The sequence below is a fragment of the Oncorhynchus masou genome, chromosome 29 (assembly GCF_036934945.1).
Source record: "Oncorhynchus masou masou isolate Uvic2021 chromosome 29, UVic_Omas_1.1, whole genome shotgun sequence".
Taxonomy (NCBI): Eukaryota; Metazoa; Chordata; class Actinopteri; order Salmoniformes; family Salmonidae; genus Oncorhynchus; species Oncorhynchus masou.
Window position 1 is genome coordinate 7,726,217 of NC_088240.1, and position 27,490 is coordinate 7,753,706.

The 27,490-nt window shown below is 41.9% G+C and overlaps 1 protein-coding gene across 2 annotated transcripts; it reads left to right on the forward strand.

Moving 5' to 3' along the window:
- Nucleotides 1-303: 303 nt before the first annotated feature.
- LOC135518940 (ICOS ligand-like) lies at nucleotides 304-24,156 on the forward strand. Of its 2 annotated transcripts, XM_064943909.1 has the most exons (6): nucleotides 304-444; nucleotides 7,112-7,465; nucleotides 7,698-8,003; nucleotides 8,118-8,255; nucleotides 8,555-8,611; nucleotides 23,193-24,156. In XM_064943909.1, exons 1-6 carry the CDS (start codon nucleotides 405-407, stop codon nucleotides 23,252-23,254), a joined length of 957 nt encoding a protein of 318 aa, XP_064799981.1. In that variant the 5' UTR covers nucleotides 304-404; the 3' UTR covers nucleotides 23,255-24,156. The 2 variants fall into 2 exon arrangements, with proteins under 2 accessions (XP_064799981.1, XP_064799980.1); XM_064943908.1 differs by lacking the exon at nucleotides 23,193-24,156 and having other exon boundaries at nucleotides 8,555-9,284.
- Nucleotides 24,157-27,490: the final 3,334 nt, after the last annotated feature.

The window sequence follows — 27,490 nt, forward strand, 5'->3', positions numbered from 1 at the left end:
GTTTTATGTAGTGTGACCCGACTAGCTCCTTCGTGGTGGTAATAGACTGTATTAGAAACAGAAAGCTTTGACACCGCAGACACACGACACAGTGAGTCATGCATCTCAGACAGTGACTGACGAAGACGATGACCAACACGTTATGGTGAAATACTGGTACTAGCGTTGTGTTGAACGTGTTTGTTAGGATTTTGTAAATACGGATGTGACGGAATGACCCCTGAACCGGATATAATGGTGCAATAAGAGAAGTACTCCATCGTGTCTGAAGCCTCATTCATTTTTTCCCTTCGCTCAGGAGCATATTGCCCAGCATTCGGTCATCTCCAAACTACTTTGTTGTTTCATTGTCCAACTTGTTTTCCATCCTGATTTCCACCCTGTTTTCCATCCTGCAGAGTGCAATGGCCATCCTGATATTAATTAGTATTTTACTGTTGTCTGGTAAGTTTTATATTCTCTATCGTGTCACTGTCGCCGTGTTCCTCGTGGCTTCCTCATCTGTACCTGGGCATTTTATCCACATGCCTTTACTCACAGATACAACACACAACCAAAGGCACATTTTATGATTTATTTATTTAGAACACAATGTGCGACATGTAATGGCTATTTGGATAGGGCGTGGTTGTTCGCTTGTCTAAACAGAAAATTGTCTCTTCGTGGTCACCTCGAGGCCATCGAATCATTGATTCAGTCTCCCGGCTTGTACACACACATTCCACACACACTTTCACACAGAAACTCATGGCTCTGATAAATTAATAAATTAATCATAAATATCAGATAAAAAATGTAATTGTGATTTACATGTGGTTGTAGCATTGTTAGCATGTGGTTGTGATTTACATGTGGTTGTGATTTACATGCGGTTGTAGCATTGTTAGCATGTGGTTGTGATTTACATGTGGTTGTATCATTGTTAGCATGTGGTTGTGATTTACATGTGGTTGTATCATTGTTATTCATGTGGTTGTGATTTGCATGTGGTTGTGATTTGCATGTGGTTGTAGCATTGTTAGCATGTGGTTGTGAATTGCATGTGGTTGTAGCATTGTTAGCATATGGTTGTGATTTGCATGTGGTTGTAGCATTGTTAGCATGTGGTTGGGATTTGCATGTGGTTGTAGCATTGTTTGCATGTGTTAGCAAACCGCAAGGACGATAACATTATAGCAGGCCTACATGCATACTGTTGGAATGAAGGTTACAGTATGTGTTGATAGCTATACCTGCATCCAGAGATATGTAGAGAGACATAAGAGAAAACAAAGTGTTTATTGAAGAGTGAAGCCGATAACCCAACCGTAAGGCCTTGTTAGAACCTGGGTGAAGTAGGCCTTGTGGTGCTAATGTGAATTTCCAATATTTTTCGGCATGCCTATTTCTCACTTGAAACATAGTTTGGCTGTTTAATAGACAATCATGAATAACAATGATAAAGACATTCTAAATTGTAAGAATTATCTCCCCCCAAGTCATTACCCCCCTCATGTTACTATTTTTTCCACCTTTAGTTAACCAGGTAGGCTAGTTGAGAACACCTTTATTTAACCAGGTAGGCTAGTTGAGAACACCTTTATTTAACCAGGTAGGCTAGTTGAGAACACCTTTATTTAACCAGGTAGGCTAGTTGACAACACCTTTATTTAACCAGGTAGGCTAGTTGAGAACACCTTTATTTAACCAGGTAGGCTAGTTGAGAACACCTTTATTTAACCAGGTAGGCTAGTTGAAAACAAGTTCTCATTTACAACTGCGACCTGGCCAAGATAAAGCATAGCAGTGTGAACAGACAACAACACAGAGTTACACATGGAGTAAACAATAAACAAGTCAATAACACAGTAGAAAAACAAAATAGTCTATATATTTTTTTTAAAGAGTCTATATACATTGTGTGCAAAAGGCATGAGGAGGTAGGTGAATAATTACAATTTGGTAGATTAACACTGGAGTGATAAATGATCAGATGCTCATGTGCAGGTAGAGATACTTGGTGTGCAAAAGAGCAGAAAAGTAAATAAATAGAAACATTATGGGGATGAGGTAGGTAGATTGGGTGGGCTATTTACCGATGGACTATGTACTAGGAGACAAAACCACCGTCATTCATTTCCTGGAACTAATACATACATTCAGATAAATTATTTCCCCTTTTATGTGACAAAAAATCTGATGTTAGTATTATTTCACATCATTGAATGTTTTTAAAGAAATGAGGAACATGACCTCAGCTTTACCTTAAAGCTCTGTCATTATTGCCCATGCTGTGGTCCATGCTGTGGTCCATTCTGTGGCCCATCAAATCAAATCAAATCAAATCAAATTTTATTTGTCACATACACATGGTTAGCAGATGTTAATGCGAGTGTAGCGAAATGCTTGTGCTTCTAGTTCCGACAATGCATTAATAACCAACAAGTAATCTAACTAACAATTCCTAAACTACTGTCTTATACACAGTGTAAGGAGATAAATAATATGTACATAAGGATATATGAATGAGTGATGGTACAGAGCAGCATAGGCAAGATACAGTAGATGGTATCGAGTACAGTATATACATATGAGATGAATATGTAAACAAAGTGGCATAGTTAAAGTGGCTAGTGATACATGTATTTCATAAGGATGCAGTCGATGATATAGAGTACAGTATATACGTATGCATATGAGATGAATAATGTAGGGTAAGTAACATTATATAAGGTAGCATTGTTTAAAGTGGCTAGTGATATATTTACATCATTTCCCATCAATTCCCATTATTAAAGTGGCTGGAGTTGAGTCAGTGTCAGTGTGTTGGCAGCAGCCACTCAATGTTAGTGGTGGCTGTTTAACAGTCTGATGGCCTTGAGATAGAAGCTGTTTTTCAGTCTCTCTGTCCCAGCTTTGATGCACCTGTACTGACCTCGCCTTCTGGATGATAGCGGGGTGAACAGGCAGTGGCTCGGGTGGTTGATGTCCTTGATGATCTTTATGGCCTTCCTGTAACATCGGGTGGTGTAGGTGTCCTGGGGGGCAGGTAGTTTGCCCCCGGTGATGCGTTGTGCAGACCTCACTACCCTCTGGAGAGCCTTACGGTTGAGGGCGGAGCAGTTGCCGTACCAGGCGGTGATACAGCCCGCCAGGATACTCTCGATTGTGCATCTGTAGAAGTTTGTGAGTGCTTTTGGTGACAAGCCGAATTTCTTCAGCCGCCTGAGGTTGAAGAGGCGCTGCTGCGCCTTCTTCACGATGCTGTCTGTGTGAGTGGACCAATTCAGTTTGTCTGTGATGTGCATGCCGAGGAACTTAAAACTTGCTACTCTCTCCACTACTGTTCCATCGATGTGGATAGGGGGGTGTTCCCTCTGCTGTTTCCTGAAGTCCACAATCATCTCCTTAGTTTTGTTGACGTTGAGTGTGAGGTTATTTTCCTGACACCACACTCCGAGGGCCCTCACCTCCTCCCTGTAGGCCGTCTCGTCGTTGTTGGTAATCAAGCCTACCACTGTTGTGTCGTCCGCAAACTTGATGATTGAGTTGGAGGCGTGCGTGGCCACGCAGTCGTGGGTGAACAGGGAGTACAGGAGAGGGCTCAGAACGCACCCTTGTGGGGCCCCAGTGTTGAGGATCAGCAGGGAGGAGATGTTGTTACCTACCCTCACCACCTGGGGGCGGCCCGTCAGGAAGTCCAGTACCCAGTTGCACAGGGCGGGGTCGAGACCCAGGGTCTCGAGCTTGATGACGAGCTTGGAGGGTACTATGGTGTTGAATGCCGAGCTGTAGTCGATGAATAGCATTCTCACATAGGTATTCCTCTTGTCCAGATGGGTTAGGGCAGTGTGCAGTGTGGTTGAGATTGCATCGTCTGTGGACCTATTTGAGCAGTAAGTTGGAGTGGGTTTAGGGTGTCAGGTAGGGTGGAGGTGATATGGTCCTTGACCAGTCTCTCAAAGCACTTCATGATGACGGAAGTGAGTGCTACGGGGCGGTAGTCGTTTAGCTCAGTTACCTTAGCTTTCTTGGGAACAGGAACAATGGTGGCCCTCTTGAAGCATGTGGGAACAGCAGACTGGTATAGGGATTGATTGAAACACACCAGCCAGCTGGTCTGCGCATGCTCTGAGGGCGCGGCTGGGGATGCCGTCTGGGCCTGCAGCCTTGCGAGGGTTAACACGTTTAAATGTTTTACTCACCTCGGCTGCAGTGAAGGAGAGACCGCATTTTTCCGTTGCAGGCAGTGTCAGTGGCACTGTATTGTCCTCAAAGCGGGCAAAAAAGTTATTTAGTCTGCCTGGGAGCAAGACCTCCTGGTCCGTGACTGGGCTGGATTTCTTCCTATAGTCCGTGATTGACTGTAGACCCTGCCACATGCCTCTTGTGTCTGAGCCGTTGAATTGGGATTCTACTTTGTCTCTGTACTGACGCTTAGCTTGTTTGATAGCCTTACGGAGGGAATAGCTGTATTGTTTGTATTCAGTCATGTTACCAGACACCTTGCCCTGATTGAAAGCAGTGGTTCGCGCTTTCAGTTTCACGCGAATGCTGCCATCAATCCAAGGTTTCTGGTTAGGGAATGTTTTAATCGTTGCTATGGGAACGACATCTTCAACGCACGTTCTAATGAACTCGCACACCGAATCAGCGTATTCGTCAATGTTGTTATTTGACGCAATACGAAACATGTCCCAGTCCACGTGATGGAAGCAGTCTTGGAGTGTGGAGTCAGCTTGGTCGGACCAGCGTTGGACAGACCTCAGCGTGGGAGCTTCTTTTTTTAGCTTTTGTCTGTAGGCAGGTATCAGCAAAATGGAGTCGTGGTTAGCTTTTCCGAAAGGGGGGCGGGGCAGGGCCATTATATGCATCGCGGAAGTTAGAGTAACAGTGATCCAAGGTTTTTTCGCCCCTGGTTGCGCAATCGATATGCTGATAAAATTTAGGGAGTCTTGTTTTCAGATTAGCCTTGTTAAAATCCCCAACAACGATGAATGCAGCCTCCGGATAAATGGTTTCCAGTTTGCAAAGAGTTAAATAAAGTTCGTTCAGAGCCATCGATGTGTCTGCTTGGGGGGATATATACGGCTGTGATTATAATCGAAGAGAATTCTCTTGGTAGATAATGCGGTCTACATTTGATTGTGAGGAATTCTAAATCAGGTGAACAGAAGGATGAGTTCCTGTATGTTTCTTTCATCGCACCATGCCTCGTTAGCCATAAGGCATACACCCCCACCCCTCTTCTTACCAGAAAGGTGTTTGTTTCTGTCGGCGCGATGCGTGGAGAAACCCGTTGGCTGTACCGCTTCGGATAGCGTCTCTCCAGTGAGCCATGTTTCCGTGAAGCACAGAACGTTACAGTCTCTGATGTCCCTCTGGAATGCTACCCTTGCACGGATTTCATCAACCTTGTTGTCAAGAGTCTGGACATTGGCAAGAAGAATGCTAGGAAGTGGGGCACGATGTGCCCGTCTCCGTAGTCTGACCAGAAGATCGCCACGTTTCCCTCTTTTTCGGAGTCGTTTTTTGGGTCGCTGCATTTAATCCATTCCGTTGTCCTGTTTGTAAGGCAGAACACAGGATCCGCGTCGCGAAAAACATATTCTTGGTCGTACTGATGGTGAGTTGACGCTGATCTTATATACAGTAGTTCTTCTCGGCTGTATGTAATGAAACCTAAGATGACCTGGGGTACTAATGTAAGAAATAACACGTAAAAAAACAGAAAACTGCATAGTTTCCTAGGAACGCGAAGCGAGGCGGCCATCTCTGTCGGCGCCGGAAGTATGCTGTGGCCCATGCCTTCGCCCATGCTGTGGTCCATGCTGTGGTCCATGCTGTGGTCCATGCTGTGGTCCATGCTGTGGCCCATGCTGTGGTCCATGCTGTGGTCCATGCTGTGGTCCATGCTGTGGCCCATGCCTTCGCCCATGCTGTCGCCCATGCTGTGGTCCATGCTGTGGCCCATGCTGTGGTCCATGCTGTCGCCCATGCTGTGGTCCATGCTGTGGCCCATGCTGTGGTCCATGCTGTGGTCCATGCTGTGGTCCAGGCTGTCGTCCATGCTGTGGTCCATGCTGTGGTCCAGGCTGTCGTCCATGCTGTGGTCCATGCTGTGGTCCAGGCTGTCGTCCATGCTGTGGTCCATGCTGTGGTCCATACCATCGCCCATGCTGTGGTCCATGCTGTGGTCCATGCTGTCGCCCATGCTGTGGTCCATGCTGTGGTCCATGCTGTGGTCCATGCTGTGGTCCATGCTGTGGTCCATGCTGTGGTCCATGCTGTGGTCCATGCTGTGGTCCATGCTGTGGCCCATGCTGTGGCTTCGCCCATGCTGTCGCCCATGTTGTCGCCCATGCTGTGGTCCATGCTGTGGTCCATGCTGTGGTCCATGCTGTGGTCCATGCTGTGGTCCATGCTGTGGTCCATGCTGTCGTCCATGCTGTCGTCCATGCTGTCGTCCATGCTGTTGTCCATGCTGTGGTCCATGCTGTCGTCCATGCTGTGGCCCATGCTGTGGCCCATGCTGTGGTCCATGCCTTCGCGCATGCTGTCGCCCATGCCATCGCCCATGCCTTCGCCGACGCTCTAGTCTAGTAGCTGTAAATGCAGACAGGCCTAGTTGACGTCTCTTCATGAATGTAGACATTATTACATTTACATTTGAGTCATTTAGCAGACACTGTTAGCCAGAGTGACTTGCAGGAGAAATTAGGGCTAAGTTCCTTGGTGAATGGCACATCGGCAGAGTTTTTGGTTAGTCGACTTGGGATTGGTCCAATGCTCGTTACCTCTATGCTGTCGTGGTGTTTTTCATTCACTCAAAGATATTTCTCTCAACATGCATGAACCAAATGTTCAGAGATATATTTAAACACGCTGTCCCTTTGTACATAGTTTGGATCTTCTTTCTGAAGAAGACTCAGTTTCAAATGTTTTATCACAGCTTTTGGAAGAGAAAAGTTTCCTTAACTTTCCAGGAACATGTTTGCACTCTGCTTTCTTAAGCTCTTTCATCAACTTCCTTTATTTTAGGTCATTTCCTGTCAGTGAGCACATGATGTCATTATTGTCTGTGTTGAATTCTGAGCTTAGTTTGTAACTTTGACATATTGGTACGTTTCAGCACCAGCTGCATCTGAGAATGAAGTCACTGGGATTATAGGAGAGTCTGTTCTCCTGTCCTGTGACCTGAAATCATCCACGGCCATCGACACAGCAAGACTCCGGTTCCATTGGCAAGATGAGTCCGAAAGAGTGTTGTACTCGTTCAACATAGGAGAAGAGAATCAACATCAGGATAGCCTTTACACAAACAGAACTAAAGCCTTTCGGTCTGAGATGAGTTCTGGGAATATCTCTATCAAACTCAACCACGTAACACTTGAAGACAAGCAGAAGGTCTACAGGGCTTTCGCTACACTGTTTGGCGAGGATGATAAGCATATCCACCCGTGTCGCACTACCCTACTTGTGGCAGGTATGGTTGAGTTAATAACACAGGAGGCTTCCGAGGGGAGGCTAGCTCGTAATAATGTCTGGAATGGAATAGCATCAACCACATGGGAACCATGTATTGGATGTGTTTGATACCGTTCCATGTCCACCTGTGTGAATCATTCACAGCATTAATACGGTCATTGTAGGAAATCATCAAACATTACTATGGCACCTTTCTAACATCTTGTTCTATTTATTTTGTTCACTTTCAGCACGGTTCCCGACACCCAGTGTGACTGTGAACAAGACAAATATGAATTCCACGTGTTCAACCCAGGGGGGATACCCACAACCAACGGTCACATGGACCATCCAGGACCGTGGGAACCGCACTCTGGACCCGTGGGAAGTACAGACCAATATTACCCCGGATTCTGAAAGTGGACTGTACAGCGTCTGGAGCCAAGTGAATATAACAGAAAATCAGACGGTGACCTGCCATATCTTCAACCCCGTTCTGAGAGAGACTGTGAGCAACACAACCATCGTCAGCCCCAGCATTAACACAGACCCTGCAGGTGCATGTGACAGGACATAACACCACCACTCACTGCCTAATATTCATGAACTGAAAACTTAATCACTCATAACATTAACATTAACATTTAAGTCATCTTGTCTTTTCCTCACAGGTGATGTTCAGGAAGGCTTTACTCCCATCATTATTGCAGTTCCAGTACTGTTCATTACAGTAGTGATCATTACAGTAGTGATCATTACAGTACTGATCATTCTGTTTTGCTTCGGGGTTTATTTTGTGTACAAAAAACGTAAGTTACAATTTCCGATGTTTTACTTATTGTAATGAAATCAGATTCAGTACTGTATGAAGTTGTCTCAGTCTGTAATTACTCTGTCAGTGCCACATCTAGAGATTTTATTTCCATGTACATCCAAACACTATATTATTTCACATTTGAGGAGTGACCAGTATGTGAAAATCAGCTGGCCCTACATACATTTTATTTTGTAGCTAGATGTGCTTCAGTGCATTGTTAATTATGACTGAAACACTGAACTATGTTGATCTGGTTAAATATGAATATAACACTGATCCATGTTGATCTAGGTTGTGGAGCCAGTGGTGGAACCATAAAAGTTGAAGGAAATAACCATCAAAGAAATGGTAATGTTGAGACAGAGATTTTGGACAGGTGTCGCCGGGCACCAGACAATCTAGAGGCAGACTGATGGGACATTTCTTTATATACAGGTCCATAAATTGGACATATCAGTGTACTGTATCCCAATGGAATCTACATCTTCTATAGGAAGTATTTGCATGTTTTTTTCAAATATTTTCTTATTAATTGCCAGCTATTAGAAAAGCGTTTGAACGTCTACAGTAGAATAATGGTAAATAATGTGTCTGGAAAGTTTTTGTGTCTAATGTGTCTGGAGTATTTAAAAAAAAAATACATTACAATTTTAAAGTACTTCTGTACTTCAAAGTACTTCAAATGAAAACAAATCCTAATATTTTCCCACAAATGTTTTGGAAAGTAATTGAAAGGCCCTACAGTAAATAGTTTACAGTGAATGCGGTCTCTGCGAATGCAGGAACGATGCATTTAATTTTCACTAATGCGGATCTTCAGTGGTCCAGATTGAATCCAGGCCTAAAACCATGTAAACCTCAACACACTGGTACAGTTGTGAACTCTCAGACTGACTTAGAGGAGACATTTTCACTCTGCTAAACAGACCTCACTGTGTTCAACATTAGGGACAGCTGCTACAGATCTGTAACCAGATTTAGATTACATTTAGATTTAGACTACATTTAGATTTAGATGACATTTAGATGACATTTAGATTTAGACTACATTTAGATTTAGATTACATTTAGATTTAGACTACATTTAGATTTAGATTACATTTAGATTACATTTAGATTTAGATTACATTTAGATTTAGACTACATTTAGATTTAGATTACATTTTTATTACATTTAGATTTAGATTACATTTAGATTTAGACTACATTTAGATTTAGATTACATTTAGATTACATTTAGATTTTGATTACATTTAGATTTAGATTACATTTAGATTTTGTCTTTAATAAATATTGTTGTGAATATTCAAAAAGGTTAATGTATTATATTTATTTAAATGTCAAACTTTTTATTCTGGTGTTTTCCTATACAGTAGGTGTATTGAAATTTGGCCATTCTATATTTGTATTATTTGGGGAAATTGTATTTGAAACTCATTTGAAGAAATGTCCTAATTGTGTCCTAGATGTGTCCTAGAAAGGTTGCAAGTTCGAATCCCCGAGCTGACAAGGTACAAATCTGTCATTCTGCCCCTGAACAGGCAGTTAACCCACTGTTCGTAGGCCATCATTGAAAATAAGAATTTGTTCTTAACTGACTTGCCTAGTAAAATAAAGGTAAAATGTAAAAATTAAATAGAAAAGATGTGGCCTAGATGTGGCATAGATGTGTCCTAGATGTGGCCTACATGTGGCCTAGATGTGGCATAGATGTGTCCTACATGTGTCTTAGATGTGTCCTAGATGTGGCATAGATGTGTCCTAGATGTGTCCTACATGTGGCCTAGATGTGTCTTAGATGTGTCCTAGATGTGTCCTAGATGTGTCCTACATGTGGCCTAGATGTGTCTTAGATGTGTCCTACATGTGGCCTAGATGTGTCCAAGATGTGTCCTAGATGTGTCCTAGATGTGGCCTAGATGTGTCCCAGATGTGTCCCAGATGTGTCCTAGATGTGTCCAAGATGTGCCCTAGATGTGGCCTAGATGTGGCCTAGATGTGTCCCAGATGTGTCCTAGATGTGTCCAAGATGTGCCCTAGATGTGGCCTAGATGTGGCCTAGATGTGTCCCAGATGTGTCCCAGATGTGGCCTAGATGTGGCCTAGATGTGGCCTAGATGTGGCCTACATGTGGCCTAGATGTGGCCTAGATGTGTCCTAGATGTGGCATAGATGTGTCCTACATGTGGCCTAGATGTGTCCTACATGTGGCCTAGATGTGTCCTAGATGTGTCCTAGATGTGTCCTAGATGTGGCCTAGATGTGTCCTAGATGTGTCCTAGATGTGTCCTAGATGTGGCCTAGATGTGGCCTAGATGTGGCCTACATGTGGCCTAGATGTGGCCTAGATGTGTCCTAGTTGTGGCCTAGATGTGTCCTAGATGTGGCCTAGATGTGTCCTAGATGTGTCCTACATGTGGCCTAGATGTGTCCTACATGTGGCCTAGATGTGGCCTAGATGTGTCCTAGTTGTGGCCTAGATGTGGCCTAGATGTGGCCTAGATGTGTCCTAGATGTGTCCTACATGTGGCCTAGATGTGTCCTAGATGTGGCCTAGATGGGGTTACATTTGGTAGAGACCCTTCTGCTGGATTGATGTAGCTGAACACATGTACAGTCGTGTGAAAAAGTTTGGACACCCCTGACAATTTTCAGGATTTCCATTTATAAATAATTGGGTGTTTGGATCAGCAATTTAATTTTGATCTATCAAATAACTGATGGACACAGTAATATTTCAGTAGTGAAATGAGGTTTATTGGATTAACAGAAAATGTGCAATAAGCATAAAAACAAAATTAGACAGGTGCAAAAATTTGGGCACCCCAATAGAAAAAATCACATCAATATTTAGTAGAGTCTCCTTTTGCTAAAATAACAGCCTCTAGATGTTTCCCATAGCCTCTAATGAGTGTCTGGATTCTGGATGAAGGTATTTTGGACCATTCCTCCTAACAAAACATCTCCAGTTCAGTTAGGTTTGATGGTTGTCGAGCATGGACAGCCCGCTTCAAATCAACCCACAGATTCTCAATGATATTCAGGTCTGGGGACTGGGATGGCCATTCCAGAACATTGTACTTCTTCCTCTGCATAAATGCCAGGGTAGATTTTGAGCAGTGTTTTGGGTCGTTGTCTTGTTGAAATATACAGCCCCGGCGTAACTTCAACTTTGTGACTGATTCTTCAACATTATTCCCAAGAATCTGCTGATAAAGAGTGGAATCCATGCGACCCTCAACTTGAACAAGATTCCCAGTACCGGCACTGGCCACACAGCCCCACAGCATGATGGGACCCCCATTCTACTGTGGGTAGCAAGTGTTTTTCTTGGAACGCTGTGTTCTTTTGCCGCCATGCATAACGTCCCTTGTTATGACCAAATAACTAAATTTTTGTTTCATCAGTCCACAGCACCTTATTCCAAAATGAAGCTGACTTGTCCAAATGTGCGTTTGCATACCTCAAGCGACTCTGTTTGTGGCGTGTGTGCAGAAAAGGCTTCTTCCGCATCAATCTCCCATACAGCCTCTCCTTGTGCAAAGTGCACTGAAGTGTTGAACGATGCACAGTGACACCATCTGCAGCAAGATGATGTTGTAGGTCTTTGGAGGTGGTCTGTGGGCTGTTTTTGACCGTTCTCACCATCCTTCATCTTTGCCTCTCCGATATTTTACTTGGCCTGCCACCTGGCCTTAACAAGAGCTGTGTCTGTGGTCTTCCATTTCCTCACTATGTTCCTCACAGTGGACACTGACAACTTAAATCTCCGCGATAGCTTTTTGTAGCCTTCCTCTAAACCATCATGTTGAACAATCTTTGTTTTCAGGTCATTTGAGAGTTGTTTTGAGGCCCCCATGTTGCCACTCTTCAGAGGAGAGTCAAAGAGAACAACAACTTGCAATTGGTCACCTTAAATACCTTTTCTCATGATTGCATGCACTTGTCTATGAAGTTCAAGGCTTAATGAGCTCACCAAACCAATTAATCAGTGTTCCAATGAATCAATGCTAAGTAGTTACAGGTATTCAAATCAACAGAATGACAAGGGTGCCCACATTTTTGCATAGCCTATTTTTCACATCTGATTTCATTTCATACAACTTAATATTGCTACACTAAAAATCTTTGTCTGGACAATACCCCAGTACTCAGCTTTTATTAGAAAATGAATGGCATGCCACTGTGATCATTTTCTGTGACGACAGAGTAAATTATTATGCAGCCTCAGAGGGGTGCCCAAACATTTTCATACGACTCTATGTGAACAATAACATTTGATTTGATTTGATGACACTGCTTATTGCATTCAGTGGCTCATGGATAGATGCAATGGCCCAAAGACACAAACACCAAGTTTATATCAACTTCAAGATTAAAAATAGGTTCACCTTGAACTTTAACAGAACTGTCAGTGAATGTTTTTATGAATGGTTAAAGGTTAAGAGATCCAATCCCTTAAAGTTGTGTGTGTCAGCTGTAGGGGCGTCCGTGTTTCTGGGGATCGGAAGTGTCCGGTGAGAGAGATGCAGGTTGAAGTGTCCGGAGTCTGAGCAGTGCAGAAGGTGTCGTATGCTGAGGCAGTGAAGAAAGTAGAGGAGGATGGGTCAAGGGGGAAGGAGCCTGAGAGGATCCCAGTGAGTAGTAGATCTCTGTGTGCGTGCGTTGTGCGTGCGTTGTGCGTGCGTGCGTCTGTCTCAGTCACCAGATCCCAACCTAGTAGAACATTTATGGGAGATTGTGTTGCCTGAGTGGTGCCCGAGACAGCATTTTCCACCACCATCAACAAAACACTAAATTATGGAATTGCTCCCTCCAATAGAGTTTCAGACACTTGTAGAATCTATACCAAGGTGCATTGAATCTGTCCTGGTGTCTCGTGGTGCCCCCAACGCCCTATTAACACACCATGTTGGTGTTTCGTTTACTTTGGCAGTTACCTGTAGTCATTATAGAATGAGATGTGATAGAATGTAAACAAGTTACCTGTAGTCATTATAGAATGAGATGTGATAGAATGTAAACAAGTCACCTGTAGTCGTTATAGAACGAGATGTGATAGAATGTAAACAAGTCACCTGTAGTCATTATAGAATGAGATGTGATAGAATGTAAACAAGTCACCTGTAGTCATTATAGAACGAGATGTGATAGAATGTAAACAAGTCACCTGTAGTTATTATAGAATGAGATGTGATAGAATGTAAACAAGTAACCTGTAGTCATTATAGAATGAGATGTGATAGAATGTAAACTAGTTACCTGTAGTCGTTATAGAATGAGATGTGACAGAATGTAAACAAGTCACCTGTAGTCATTATAGAATGAGATGTGATAGAATGTAAACAAGTTACTTGTAGTCATTATAGAATGAGATGTGATAGAATGTTAACTAGTTACCTGTAGTCGTTATAGAATGAGATGTGACAGAATGTAAACAAGTTACCTGTAGTCATTATAGAATGAGATGTGATAGAATGTAAACTAGTTACCTGTAGTCGTTATAGAATGAGATGTGATAGAATGTAAACTAGTTACCTGTAGTTATTATAGAATGAGATGTGATAGAATGTAAACAAGTCACCTGTAGTTATTATAGAATGAGATGTGATAGAATGTAAACAAGTCGCCTGTAGTTATTATAGAACGAGATGTGATAGAATGTAAACAAGTCACCTGTAGTCATTATAGAACGAGATGTGATAGAATGTAAACAAGTCACCTGTAGTCATTATAGAACGAGATGTGATAAAACGTAAACAAGTTACCTGTAGTCATTATAGAATGAGATGTGATAGAATCTAAACAAGTCACTTGTAGTCATTATAGAATGAGGTGTGATAGAATGTAAACAAGTCACCTGTAGTCATTATAGAACGAGGTGTGATAGAATGTAAACAAGTCACCTGTAGTCATTATAGAACGGGATGTGATAGAATGTAAACAAGTCACCAGTAGTCATTATAGAACGAGATGTGATAGAATGTAAACAAGTCACCTGTAGTCATTATAGAACGAGATGTGATAGAATGTAAACAAGTCACCTGTAGTCATTATAGAACGAGATGTGATAGAATGTAAACAAGTCACCTGTAGTTATTATAGAATGAGATGTGATAGAATGTATACAAGTCACCTGTAGTCATTATAGAACGAGATGTGATAGAATGTAAACAAGTTACCTGTAGTCATTATAGAATGAGATGTGATAGAATGTAAACTAGTTACCTGTAGTCGTTATAGAATGAGATGTGATAGAATGTAAACTAGTTACCTGTAGTTATTATAGAATGAGATGTGATAGAATGTAAACAAGTCACCTGTAGTTATTATAGAATGAGATGTGATAGAATGTAAACAAGTCGCCTGTAGTTATTATAGAACGAGATGTGATAGAATGTAAACAAGTCACCTGTAGTCATTATAGAACGAGATGTGATAGAATGTAAACAAGTCACCTGTAGTCATTATAGAACGAGATGTGATAGAATGTAAACAAGTCACCTGTAGTCATTATAGAACGAGATGTGATAAAACGTAAACAAGTTACCTGTAGTCATTATAGAATGAGATGTGATAGAATCTAAACAAGTCACTTGTAGTCATTATAGAATGAGATGTGATAGAATGTTAACTAGTTACCTGTAGTCGTTATAGAATGAGATGTGACAGAATGTAAACAAGTCACCTGTAGTCATTATAGAATGAGATGTGATAGAATGTAAACAAGTCACCTGTAGTCATTATAGAATGAGATGTGATAGAATGTTAACTAGTTACCTGTAGTCGTTATAGAATGAGATGTGACAGAATGTAAACAAGTCACCTGTAGTCATTATAGAACGGGATGTGATAGAATGTAAACAAGTCACCAGTAGTCATTATAGAACGAGATGTGATAGAATGTAAACAAGTCACCTGTAGTCATTATAGAACGAGATGTGATAGAATGTAAACAAGTCACCTGTAGTCATTATAGAACGAGATGTGATAGAATGTAAACAAGTCACCTGTAGTTATTATAGAATGAGATGTGATAGAATGTATACAAGTCACCTGTAGTCATTATAGAACGAGATGTGATAGAATGTAAACAAGTTACCTGTAGTCATTATAGAATGAGATGTGATAGAATGTAAACAAGTTACCTGTAGTCATTATAGAATGTAAACAAGTCACCTGTAGTCATTACAGAACGAGATGTGATAGAATGTAAACTAGTTACCTGTAGTCGTTATAGAATGAGATGTGACAGAATGTAAACAAGTCACCTGTAGTCATTATAGAATGAGATGTGATAGAATGTAAACAAGTTACTTGTAGTCATTATAGAATGAGATGTGATAGAATGTTAACTAGTTACCTGTAGTCGTTATAGAATGAGATGTGACAGAATGTAAACAAGTCACCTGTAGTCATTATAGAATGAGATGTGATAGAATGTAAACAAGTTACTTGTAGTCATTATAGAATGAGATGTGATAGAATGTTAACTAGTTACCTGTAGTCGTTATAGAATGAGATGTGACAGAATGTAAACAAGTTACCTGTAGTCATTATAGAATGAGATGTGATAGAATGTAAACTAGTTACCTGTAGTCGTTATAGAATGAGATGTGATAGAATGTAAACTAGTTACCTGTAGTTATTATAGAATGAGATGTGATAGAATGTAAACAAGTCACCTGTAGTTATTATAGAATGAGATGTGATAGAATGTAAACAAGTCGCCTGTAGTTATTATAGAACGAGATGTGATAGAATGTAAACAAGTCACCTGTAGTCATTATAGAACGAGATGTGATAGAATGTAAACAAGTCACCTGTAGTCATTATAGAACGAGATGTGATAGAACGTAAACAAGTTACCTGTAGTCATTATAGAATGAGATGTGATAGAATCTAAACAAGTCACTTGTAGTCATTATAGAATGAGGTGTGATAGAATGTAAACAAGTCACCTGTAGTCATTATAGAACGAGGTGTGATAGAATGTAAACAAGTCACCTGTAGTCATTATAGAACGGGATGTGATAGAATGTAAACAAGTCACCAGTAGTCATTATAGAACGAGATGTGATAGAATGTAAACAAGTCACCTGTAGTCATTATAGAACGAGATGTGATAGAATGTAAACAAGTCACCTGTAGTCATTATAGAACGAGATGTGATAGAATGTAAACAAGTCACCTGTAGTTATTATAGAATGAGATGTGATAGAATGTAAACAAGTCACCTGTAGTCATTATAGAACGAGATGTGATAGAATGTAAACAAGTTACCTGTAGTCATTATAGAATGAGATGTGATAGAATGTAAACAAGTTACCTGTAGTCATTATAGAATGTAAACAAGTCACCTGTAGTCATTATAGAACGAGATGTGATAGAATGTAAACAAGTCACCTGTAGTCATTATAGAACGAGATGTGATAGAATGTAAACAAGTTACCTGTAGTCATTATAGAATGAGATGTGATAGAATGTAAACAAGTCACCTGTAGTCATTATAGAACGAGATGTGATAGAATGTAAACAAATTACCTGTAGTTATTATAGAACGAGATGTGATAGAATGTAAACAAGTCACCTGTAGTCATTATAGAACGAGATGTGATAGAATGTAAACAAGTCACCTGTAGTCATTATAGAACGAGATGTGATAGAATGTAAACAAGTCACCTGTAGTCATTATAGAACGAGATGTGATAGAATGCAAACAAGTCACCTGTAGTCATTATAGAATGAGATGTGATAGAATGTAAACAAGTCACCTGTAGTTATTATAGAATGAGATGTGATAGAATGTAAACAAGTCACCTGTAGTCATTATAGAACGAGATGTGATAGAATGTAAACAAGTTACCTTTAGTCATTATAGAATGAGATGTGATAGAATGTAAACAAGTCACCTGTAGTCATTATAGAACGAGATGTGATAGAATGTAAACAAGTCACCTGTAGTCATTATAGAACGAGATGTGATAGAATGCAAACAAGTCACCTGTAGTCATTATAGAATGAGATGTGATAGAATGTAAACAAGTCACCTGTAGTTATTATAGAATGAGATGTGATAGAATGTAAACAAGTCACCTGTAGTTATTATAGAACGAGATGTGATAGAATGTAAACAAGTCACCTGTAGTCATTATAGAATGAGATGTGATAGAATGTAAACTAGTCACCTGTAGTCATTATAGAATGAGATGTGATAGAATGTAAACAAGTCACCTGTAGTTATTATAGAATGAGATGTGATAGAATGTAAACTAGTCACCTGTAGTCATTATAGAATGAGATGTGATAGAATGTAAACAAGTCACCTGTAGTCATTATAGAATGAGATGTGATTGAATGTAAACAAGTCACCTGTAGTCATTATAGAATGAGATGTGATTGAATGTAAACTAGTCACCTGTAGTCATTATAGAATGAGATGTGATAGAATGTAAACTAGTCACCTGTATGTTTCTGTTTATTCTGAAAGTACTCAGACCCCTTGACCTTTTCACATTTTGTTACGCTACAGCCTTACATGTATTCGACAATTGACTAAATTGTTGCTTGCTCCCCCCCCCCCCAGCATGATGCCTCGAGTCTTATTGGCTATGACTCTACAAGCTTGGCACACCCAGTCCCTGCCATTGAAAAACATCCCCACAGCATGATGCTGCCACCACCATGCTTCACCGTAGGGATGGTGCCAGGTTTCCTCCAGACGTGACTCTTGGCATTCAGGCCAAAGAGTTCAGTCTTGGCCACTCACTGACCAAGGCCCTTCTCCCCCGATTGCACAGTTTGGGCAGGCGGTCAGCTCTAGGAAGAGTCTTGGTGGTTCCAAACTTCCATTTAAGAATGAATTGTGTTCCTGGAGACGTTCAATGCTGCAGACATTTTTTGTCTTGGTTTCTGCTCTGACATGCACTGTCAACTGTGGGACCTTATATAGACAGGTGTGTGCCTTAATAATAATTAATAATAATAATCACAGGCAGAACAGTTGAAACTGGAGCAGCAGCACGGCCAGGTGGACTGGGGACAGCAAGGAGTCATCATGTCAGGTAGTCCTGAGGCATGGTCCTAGGGCTCAGGTCCTCCGAGAGAGAAAGAAAGAGAGAATTAGAGAGAACATACTTAAATTCACACAGGACACCGAATGGGACAGGAGAAGTACTCCAGATATAACAAACTGACCCTAGCCCTCCTTGCTGTCCCCAGTCCACCTTTGAGATATCAGCTGATGTACAAAGGGCTATATAAATAAATTTGATTTGATCTCACTGTAGTAGGCTGTAGGCTGAATACTGCATCTCACTGTAGTAGGCTGTAGGCTGCATCTCACTGTTGTAGGCTGCATACTGCATCTCACTGTGGTAGGCTGTAGGCTGCATACTGCATCTCACTGCGGTAGGCTGTAGGCAGCATCTCACTGCAGTAGGCTGTAGGCTTCAGGCTGCATATCACTGTAGTAGGTAGTAGGCCGCATGCTCCATCTCACTGTAGTAGGCTGTAGGCTGTAGGCTGCATCTCACTGTGGTAGGCTGTAGGCCGCATGCTCCATCTCACTGTATTAGGCTGTAGGCTGTAGGCTGTAGGCTGCATCTCAGGCTGCATCTCACTGTATTAGGCTGTAGGCTCCATCTCACTGTATTAGGCTGTAGGCTCCATCTCACTGTATTAGGCTGTAGGCTCCATCTCACTGTATTAGGCTGTAGGCTGTAGGCTGCATCTCACTGTAGTAGGCTGCATCTCACTGTAGTAGGCTGCATCTCACTGTAGTAGGCTGCATCTCACTGTAGTAGGCTGCATCTCACTGTAGTAGGCTGCATCTCACTGTAGTAGGCTGTAGGCTGTAGGCTGCATCTCACTGTAGTAGGCTGTAGGCTGCATCTCACTGTAGTAGGCTGCATCTCACTGTAGTAGGCTGCATCTCACTGTAGTAGGCTGCATCTCACTGTAGTAGGCTGCATCTCACTGTAGTAGGCTGCATCTCACTGTAGTAGGCTGCATCTCACTGTAGTAGGCTGCATCTCACTGTAGTAGGCTGCATCTCACTGTAGTAATTCAATATTACTTTTTGAATACAGCAGATAACCTAAACCTGACGCTATCATACAACCTAATGTAACAGCATTTATTCAACCTTAAAATGAGTAACACGTCCATGGCCATATTTTGAAGTTAGTCTACTGAAACTATAAATGTCTTCTTATGTAATTATAGAAAACGAGCATGTTCTAGAAGAACATTCAAAGGTCGCAGGTCACTGGATATCTTTATAATTGCTATAATAATCTGTGCAGAATCTCAAACAGCATTGATTACTTGCACTATGTACTTTTTAATGTAAAGCTCAATTGCAATCCAGGTCATTTGGTTATGCTATTAGATAAAGGGCATTTTTAGCTCGAAGAATCCATGAGCACCAACATTGAGAAGTTTCATAGGAGCATGTCAATTTGAAATCTCGGAGTCTATATTTTTAAGAAAGTAAGGAGTTATATAAAGTTTTCAACCATTTTCCAACCTAAAAAAATGACGAAAAAGCAAATGCTTTGATTTCTGCTCAGATGGAAAAGCCCACTGAGGCACATACGTCAATTCAACATCTATTCCACGTTGGTTCAACGTGATTTCATTGACATGATATGGAAACAACATTGATTCAACCAGGGCGTGCCCAGTGGGAGGGGTCTTAGACAACATCTAAGTACATCTAAGTGCAGTACTGTACAATAGATTACAGTACAGTACAGTAGCGCACACTAGAGCTGTGGTTCCCAACCAGGGGTACTAGGGCCTGTCCATAGGGGATACCTAGTCTATCCATAGGGGGTACTTGAGAAGACTCATGAGACCATAGGCCTACTGGTAAAGTGCACATGAGGGGGTACTTCAGGGGTACTCTGGGAAGAGCAACATTTAGTTGGTGGTAGAGTAACCCAAAACATTGGGAACCACTGCACTAGAGTAGAATACAGTATAACTTTAATCTACTGTACTGTACTCTACTGTACTGAACTCTAATGTACTGAAAATATCTACTGTACTGAACATATCTAATGTACTGGACTCTACTGTACTGCACTCTAATGTACTGAACATATCTACTCTACTGGACTCTACTGTACTGAACATATCTACTGTACTCTACTGTACTGAACATATCTACTGTACTCTACTGTACTGAACTTATCTACTGTACTGGACTCTACTGTACTGAACATATCTACTGTACTGGACTTAACTACTGTACTGGACTCTACTGAACTGAACATATCTACTGTACTGGACTCTACTGAACTGTGATATCCAAACTTGTGAAACATAGACATCTATGATTGTTTCAGATTTGGCCCAGTCCGGACCAACCAAATGTGTTCTTGTTTCGTGGCAGAGCTCATTACAATAAGAGCTAGTGTGTAGAATAATACCCAAATATGCAAAAGAAGGATATTGCATATTTCTACCTTTGTGTACCTATTCAGGATACACCACCATGAAGAGAATGACACTCATATCCATAATTCTACATTTCTGTATAGTACAGATCAGGGACCTGCGATTATATTCATTACCATAATTCCATTACCGAATGTAAATCCACTACATTTACTGTAGTTCAATAATCAAAATAAATGTTTTCAAACTAAATGTGTCATGTTTTAGCTGACACCCTGTTCTTTCACCCCATACTGTATATCTGAATTTTAATTTGTAGCAGATAGTTAACAGCTCTGTTACTGGATGTAAATCCACTTCATTTACTGTAGTTCAATAATCAAAATAAATGTTTTCAAACTCAAGGTGTTGTGTCATAAATGACACCCCGTTCTTTCTGTAGACATCATTGAATCTTACTTCTGAGCAGATATTTATTCACAGAGTTCAAGGAGAACTTGGTCACATAAAAAATGTAGGGAGATTTAACTGTAATTCTGTTACCAAACTTGGCAAAATTTGCAAATGTATCAATTGTGTTTTTGTGAAATTTTCTGTGTAAATTGTTCAAGGTAGTCCTTGTGTATAGAGTTGTTTGTTGTTAAACTTTGAAATGTTTTTTTGTTTGGTATACATTTTCAAGTGAAAAAATATGAGTCAAATTGTAATTATGTTACCCTGAAATTACCCTGAAGCACAGTGATAACACATGTGTAACTTAACTAAAACAAATTCCTATTTTATAATGACAGCCTACACCGGCCAAATCCAGACGACGCTGGGCCAATTGTGTGCCGCCCTATGGGACTCCCAACCATTGCCCGGTTGTGATACAGCTTGGATTCGAACCAGGGTGTCTGTAGTGACAGCCCTTGCACTGAGATGCAGCGCCTTAGACCGCAGTGCCACTCGGGAGCACAAAAGTTGTTCACATTAAGTTATTGTATAAATACAACATATCTGACATTTTTATTATTATTATTTATTTATTTATGTATTATTATTTGTATTATTATTATTATTAGTAGTAGTATTATTATTATTAGTAGTAGTAGTATTATTAGTATTATTTGTATTATTATTATTATTATTATTATTATTATTTGTATTATTATTATTATTAGTAGTAGTATTATTAGTATTATTATTAGTATTATTAGTATTATTAGTATTATTAGTATTTGTATTATTATTATTATTTGTATTATTATTATTATTTTTATTATTGTTATTTGTATTGTTATTTGTATTATTATTATTATTATTATTATTAGTAGTAGTAGTATTATTAGTATTATTAGTATTATTTGTATTATTATTATTATTTATTTATTTATTTGTATTATTATTATTATTATTTGTATTATTATTATTAGTAGTAGTAGTATTATTTGTATTATTATTATTATTAGTAGTAGTAGTATTATTAGTATTATTATTATTAGTATTATTATTATTATTTGTATTATTATTATTGTTATTTGTATTGTTATTTGTATTATTATTATTATTATTTGTATTATTATTATTATTTGTATTATTATTTGTATTATTATTATTTGTATTATTATTATTATTGTTATTTGTATTGTTATTTGTATTATTATTATTTGTATTTGTATTATTATTATTTGTATTTGTATTATTATTATTGTTATTTGTATTATTGTTATTTGTATTATTATTATTATTATTTGTATTGAACTTGTTTGTGCTTTCAAATGGTTGAAAGTTACAACACATTTAGACGACAACGAAACCAAAAAATCTGACATTGTTTTTGCATTGGAATTTGGTTGTGCTTTAGACGGTTGAACACCTCGTGATAACACATTGGGAATTCAACAAACCTCTGTCTGACTAAAGAATAAAGGTTGAAATATCATTGATCAACATCTCTACCACATATTACCCAACATTTTCATGTTGAAATGACGTGTGCCCGCAGCGGGTTATTAGTGAATTATTCAATACAATTAATAAATTATTCAGAGTGAGCTCCAGTGATGATAGTTGGATCAATCCCATCTTACCAAGAGCGGACAGCAGGCTTTTATCCTTCAGGGATATACTGTTTCATAACATCTTCAATTCATATAGCCTAATCTTGTATAGATTCTATCTCATAACATCTCAAGGATTTTTCTCCCATGGTTCTGGCTTGGTAAGGACTAGCTATTCAACAAGTAGGCATAATAAGGAATACACTGGCTTCCTGAGCCCTTGAGTGTTTTAATCTATACAGAGGTATAAATAAATCAACACTAAAGGTTACTTTACCTCACTGTGCCTGGGGCTGCTCTCGAAGGAAACACCGTGGGCTGAAAAACATATCCAACATGTGGACTTATAATTGTTCCCACCGCTCCTCTTACGTGTGTTTCGTTCTATCTATCGCTCTTTGTCTTCCATACCTTCCATAACTGCCTAACTGAGCACTCTCCCATAAGAACAGTTCATTCATTGGACAGTGTTCTTTCTCCAGCCTGCAGGTATGTGGTGCGGAGCATCCTGGCTGCAGTGAGAGAAGCCCACCGCAGCATGTAGCCATGCCAAGGATGAGCTGGGCTGGGCTGGGGCAAGAGGAGGCCTGGAGGTCCTGGAGGAGGACAGGAGGACAGGAGGAGGCCTGGAGGAGGACAGGAGGAGGCCCAGAAGAGAACAGGAGGAGGCCCAGAAGAGGACAGGAGGTGGACAGGAGGTCCTGGAGAAGGACAGGAGGAGGCCTGGAGGAGGACAGGAAGAGGCCTGGAGGAGGACAGGGGGCTCTGGAGGAGGCCTGGAGGTCCCGGTGGGGGACAGAAGGAGGCCCGGAGAAGGACAGGAGGAGGACAGGAGGAGGACCGGAGGATGACAGGAGGACGCCCGGAGGACGACAGGAGGAAGCCTGAAGGTCCTGGAGGAGGCCGGGAGGACGACAGGAGGAGCTTGTGTGTGTGTGTGTGTGTGTGTGTGTGTGTGTACAGGGTTATGAGAACGTGTTCTTTTGATTGCGTTTGTTTGTCTAAGAAAACCTCCCCCTCCAAAAAAATGATAACCGTTTATAACCTCTGTATAATGTCAGCCTTCTGGTGGTTTCCCTTCTTTCTGTGCAGCGTAGAAGGAGGAGGATATGCAGAAGAACAAACCAGGCCTGAAGGTAGCGGAGTATGTCTCTAGTGGATGATGTTGGAGAGATGGCTGGATAGAGAACAGGAGAGAGTGTTGGTCTGACAGATGATGTTAGAGAGATGGCTGGATAGAGAACAGGAGAGAGTGTTGGTCTGGCGGATGATGTTAGAGTGATGGCTGGATAGAGAACAGGAGAGAGTGTTGGTCTGGCGGATGATGTTAGAGTGATGGCTGGATAGAGAACAGGAGAGAGTGTTGGTCTGGCGGATGATGTAGGAGAGATGGCTGGATAGAGAACAGGAGAGAGTGTTGGTCTGGCGGATGATGTAGGAGAGATGGCTGGATATAGAACAGGAGAGAGTGTTGGTCTGGCGGATGATGTAGGAGAGATGGCCGGATAGAGAACAGGAGAGAGTGTTGGTCTTGCGGATGATGTTAGAGAGATGGTTGGATAGAGAACAGGAGAGAGTGTTGGTCTTGCGGATGATGTTAGAGAGATGGCCGGATAGAGAACAGGAGAGAGTGTTGGTCTGGCGGATGATGTTAGAGAGATGGCTGGATAGAGAACAGAAGAGAGTGTTGGTCTGGCGGATGATGTAGGAGAGATGGCTGGATAGAGAACAGGAGAGAGTGTTGGTCTGGCAGATGATGTTAGAGAGATGGCCGGATAGAGAACAGGAGAGAGTGTTGGTCTGGCGGATGATGTTAGAGTGATGGCTGGATAGAGAACAGGAGAGAGTGTTGGTCTGGCGGATGATGTTAGAGTGATGGCTGGATAGAGAACAGGAGAGAGTGTTGGTCTGGCGGATGATGTTAGAGAGATGGTTGGATAGAGAACAGGAGAGAGTGTTGGTCTGGCGGATGATGTAGGAGAGATGGCTGGATAGAGAACAGGAGAGAGTGTTGGTCTGGCGGATGATGTTAGAGAGATGGCTGGATAGAGAACAGAAGAGAGTGTTGGTCTGGCGGATGATGTAGGAGAGATGGCTGGATAGAGAACAGGAGAGAGTGTTGGTCTGGCAGATGATGTTAGAGAGATGGCCGGATAGAGAACAGGAGAGAGTGTTGGTCTGGCGGATGATGTTAGAGTGATGGCTGGATAGAGAACAGGAGAGAGTGTTGGTCTGGCGGATGATGTTGGAGAGATGGCTGGATAGAGAACAGGAGAGAGTGTTGGTCTGGCGGATGATGTTAGAGAGATGGCCGGATAGAGAACAGGAGAGAGTGTTGGTCTGGCGGATGATGTAGGAGAGATGGCTGGATAGAGAACAGGAGAGAGTGTTGGTCTGGCGGATGATGTTGGAGAGATGGCCGGATAGAGTGTTGGTCTGGCGGATGATGTTAGAGAGATGGCTGGATAGAGAACAGGAGAGAGTGTTGGTCTGGCGGATGATGTTGGAGAGATGGCTGGATAGAGAACAGGAGAGAGTGTTGGTCTGGCGGATGATGTTAGAGAGATGGCTGGATAGAGAACAGGAGAGAGTGTTGGTCTGGCGGATGATGTTGGAGAGATGGCTGGATAGAGAACAGGAGAGAGTGTTGGTCTGGCGGATGATGTAGGAGAGATGGCTGGATAGAGAACAGGAGAGAGTGTTGGTCTGGCGGATGATGTAGGAGAGATGGCTGGATAGAGAACAGGAGAGAGTGTTGGTCTGGCGGATGATGTTAGAGTGATGGCTGGATAGAGAACAGGAGAGAGTGTTGGTCTGGCGGATGATGTTAGAGAGATGGTCGGATAGAGAACAGGAGAGAGTGTTGGTCTGGCGGATGATGTAGGAGAGATGGCTGGATAGAGAACAGGAGAGAGTGTTGGTCTTGCGGATGATGTTAGAGAGATGGCCGGATAGAGAACAGGAGAGAGTGTTGGTCTGGCGGATGATGTTAGAGAGATGGCTGGATAGAGAACAGAAGAGAGTGTTGGTCTGGCGGATGATGTAGGAGAGATGGCTGGATAGAGAACAGGAGAGAGTGTTGGTCTGGCAGATGATGTTAGAGAGATGGCCGGATAGAGAACAGGAGAGAGTGTTGGTCTGGCGGATGATGTTAGAGTGATGGCTGGATAGAGAACAGGAGAGAGTGTTGGTCTGGCGGATGATGTTAGAGTGATGGCTGGATAGAGAACAGGAGAGAGTGTTGGTCTGGCGGATGATGTTAGAGAGATGGTTGGATAGAGAACAGAAGAGAGTGTTGGTCTGGCGGATGATGTAGGAGAGATGGCTGGATAGAGAACAGGAGAGAGTGTTGGTCTGGCGGATGATGTTAGAGAGATGGCTGGATAGAGAACAGAAGAGAGTGTTGGTCTGGCGGATGATGTAGGAGAGATGGCTGGATAGAGAACAGGAGAGAGTGTTGGTCTGGCAGATGATGTTAGAGAGATGGCCGGATAGAGAACAGGAGAGAGTGTTGGTCTGGCGGATGATTTTAGAGTGATGGCTGGATAGAGAACAGGAGAGAGTGTTGGTCTGGCGGATGATGTTGGAGAGATGGCTGGATAGAGAACAGGAGAGAGTGTTGGTCTGGCGGATGATGTTAGAGAGATGGCCGGATAGAGAACAGGAGAGAGTGTTGGTCTGGCGGATGATGTAGGAGAGATGGCTGGATAGAGAACAGGAGAGAGTGTTGGTCTGGCGGATGATGTTGGAGAGATGGCTGGATAGAGAACAGGAGAGAGTGTTGGTCTGGCGGATGATGTTAGAGAGATGGCTGGATAGAGAACAGGAGAGAGTGTTGGTCTGGCGGATGATGTTGGAAAGATGGCTGGATAGAGAACAGGAGAGAGTGTTGGTCTGGCGGATGATGTAGGAGAGATGGCTGGATAGAGAACAGGAGAGAGTGTTGGTCTGGCGGATGATGTAGGAGAGATGGCTGGATAGAGAACAGGAGAGAGTGTTGGTCTGGCGGATGATGTTAGAGTGATGGCTGGATAGAGAACAGGAGAGAGTGTTGGTCTGGCGGATGATGTTAGAGAGATGGTCAGATAGAGAACAGGAGAGAGTGTTGGTCTGGCGGATGATGTAGGAGAGATGGCCGGATAGAGAACAGGAGAGAGTGTTGGTCTGGCGGATGATGTTAGAGAGATGGCTGGATAGAGAACAGAAGAGAGTGTTGGTCTGGCGGATGATGTAGGAGAGATGGCTGGATAGAGAACAGGAGAGAGTGTTGGTCTGGCAGATGATGTTAGAGAGATGGCCGGATAGAGAACAGGAGAGAGTGTTGGTCTGGCGGATGATGTTAGAGTGATGGCTGGATAGAGAACAGGAGAGAGTGTTGGTCTGGCGGATGATGTTAGAGTGATGGCTGGATAGAGAACAGGAGAGAGTGTTGGTCTGGCGGATGATGTTAGAGAGATGGTTGGATAGAGAACAGAAGAGAGTGTTGGTCTGGCGGATGATGTAGGAGAGATGGCTGGATAGAGAACAGGAGAGAGTGTTGGTCTGGCGGATGATGTTAGAGAGATGGCTGGATAGAGAACAGAAGAGAGTGTTGGTCTGGCGGATGATGTAGGAGAGATGGCTGGATAGAGAACAGGAGAGAGTGTTGGTCTGGCAGATGATGTTAGAGAGATGGCCGGATAGAGAACAGGAGAGAGTGTTGGTCTGGCGGATGATGTTAGAGTGATGGCTGGATAGAGAACAGGAGAGAGTGTTGGTCTGGCGGATGATGTTGGAGAGA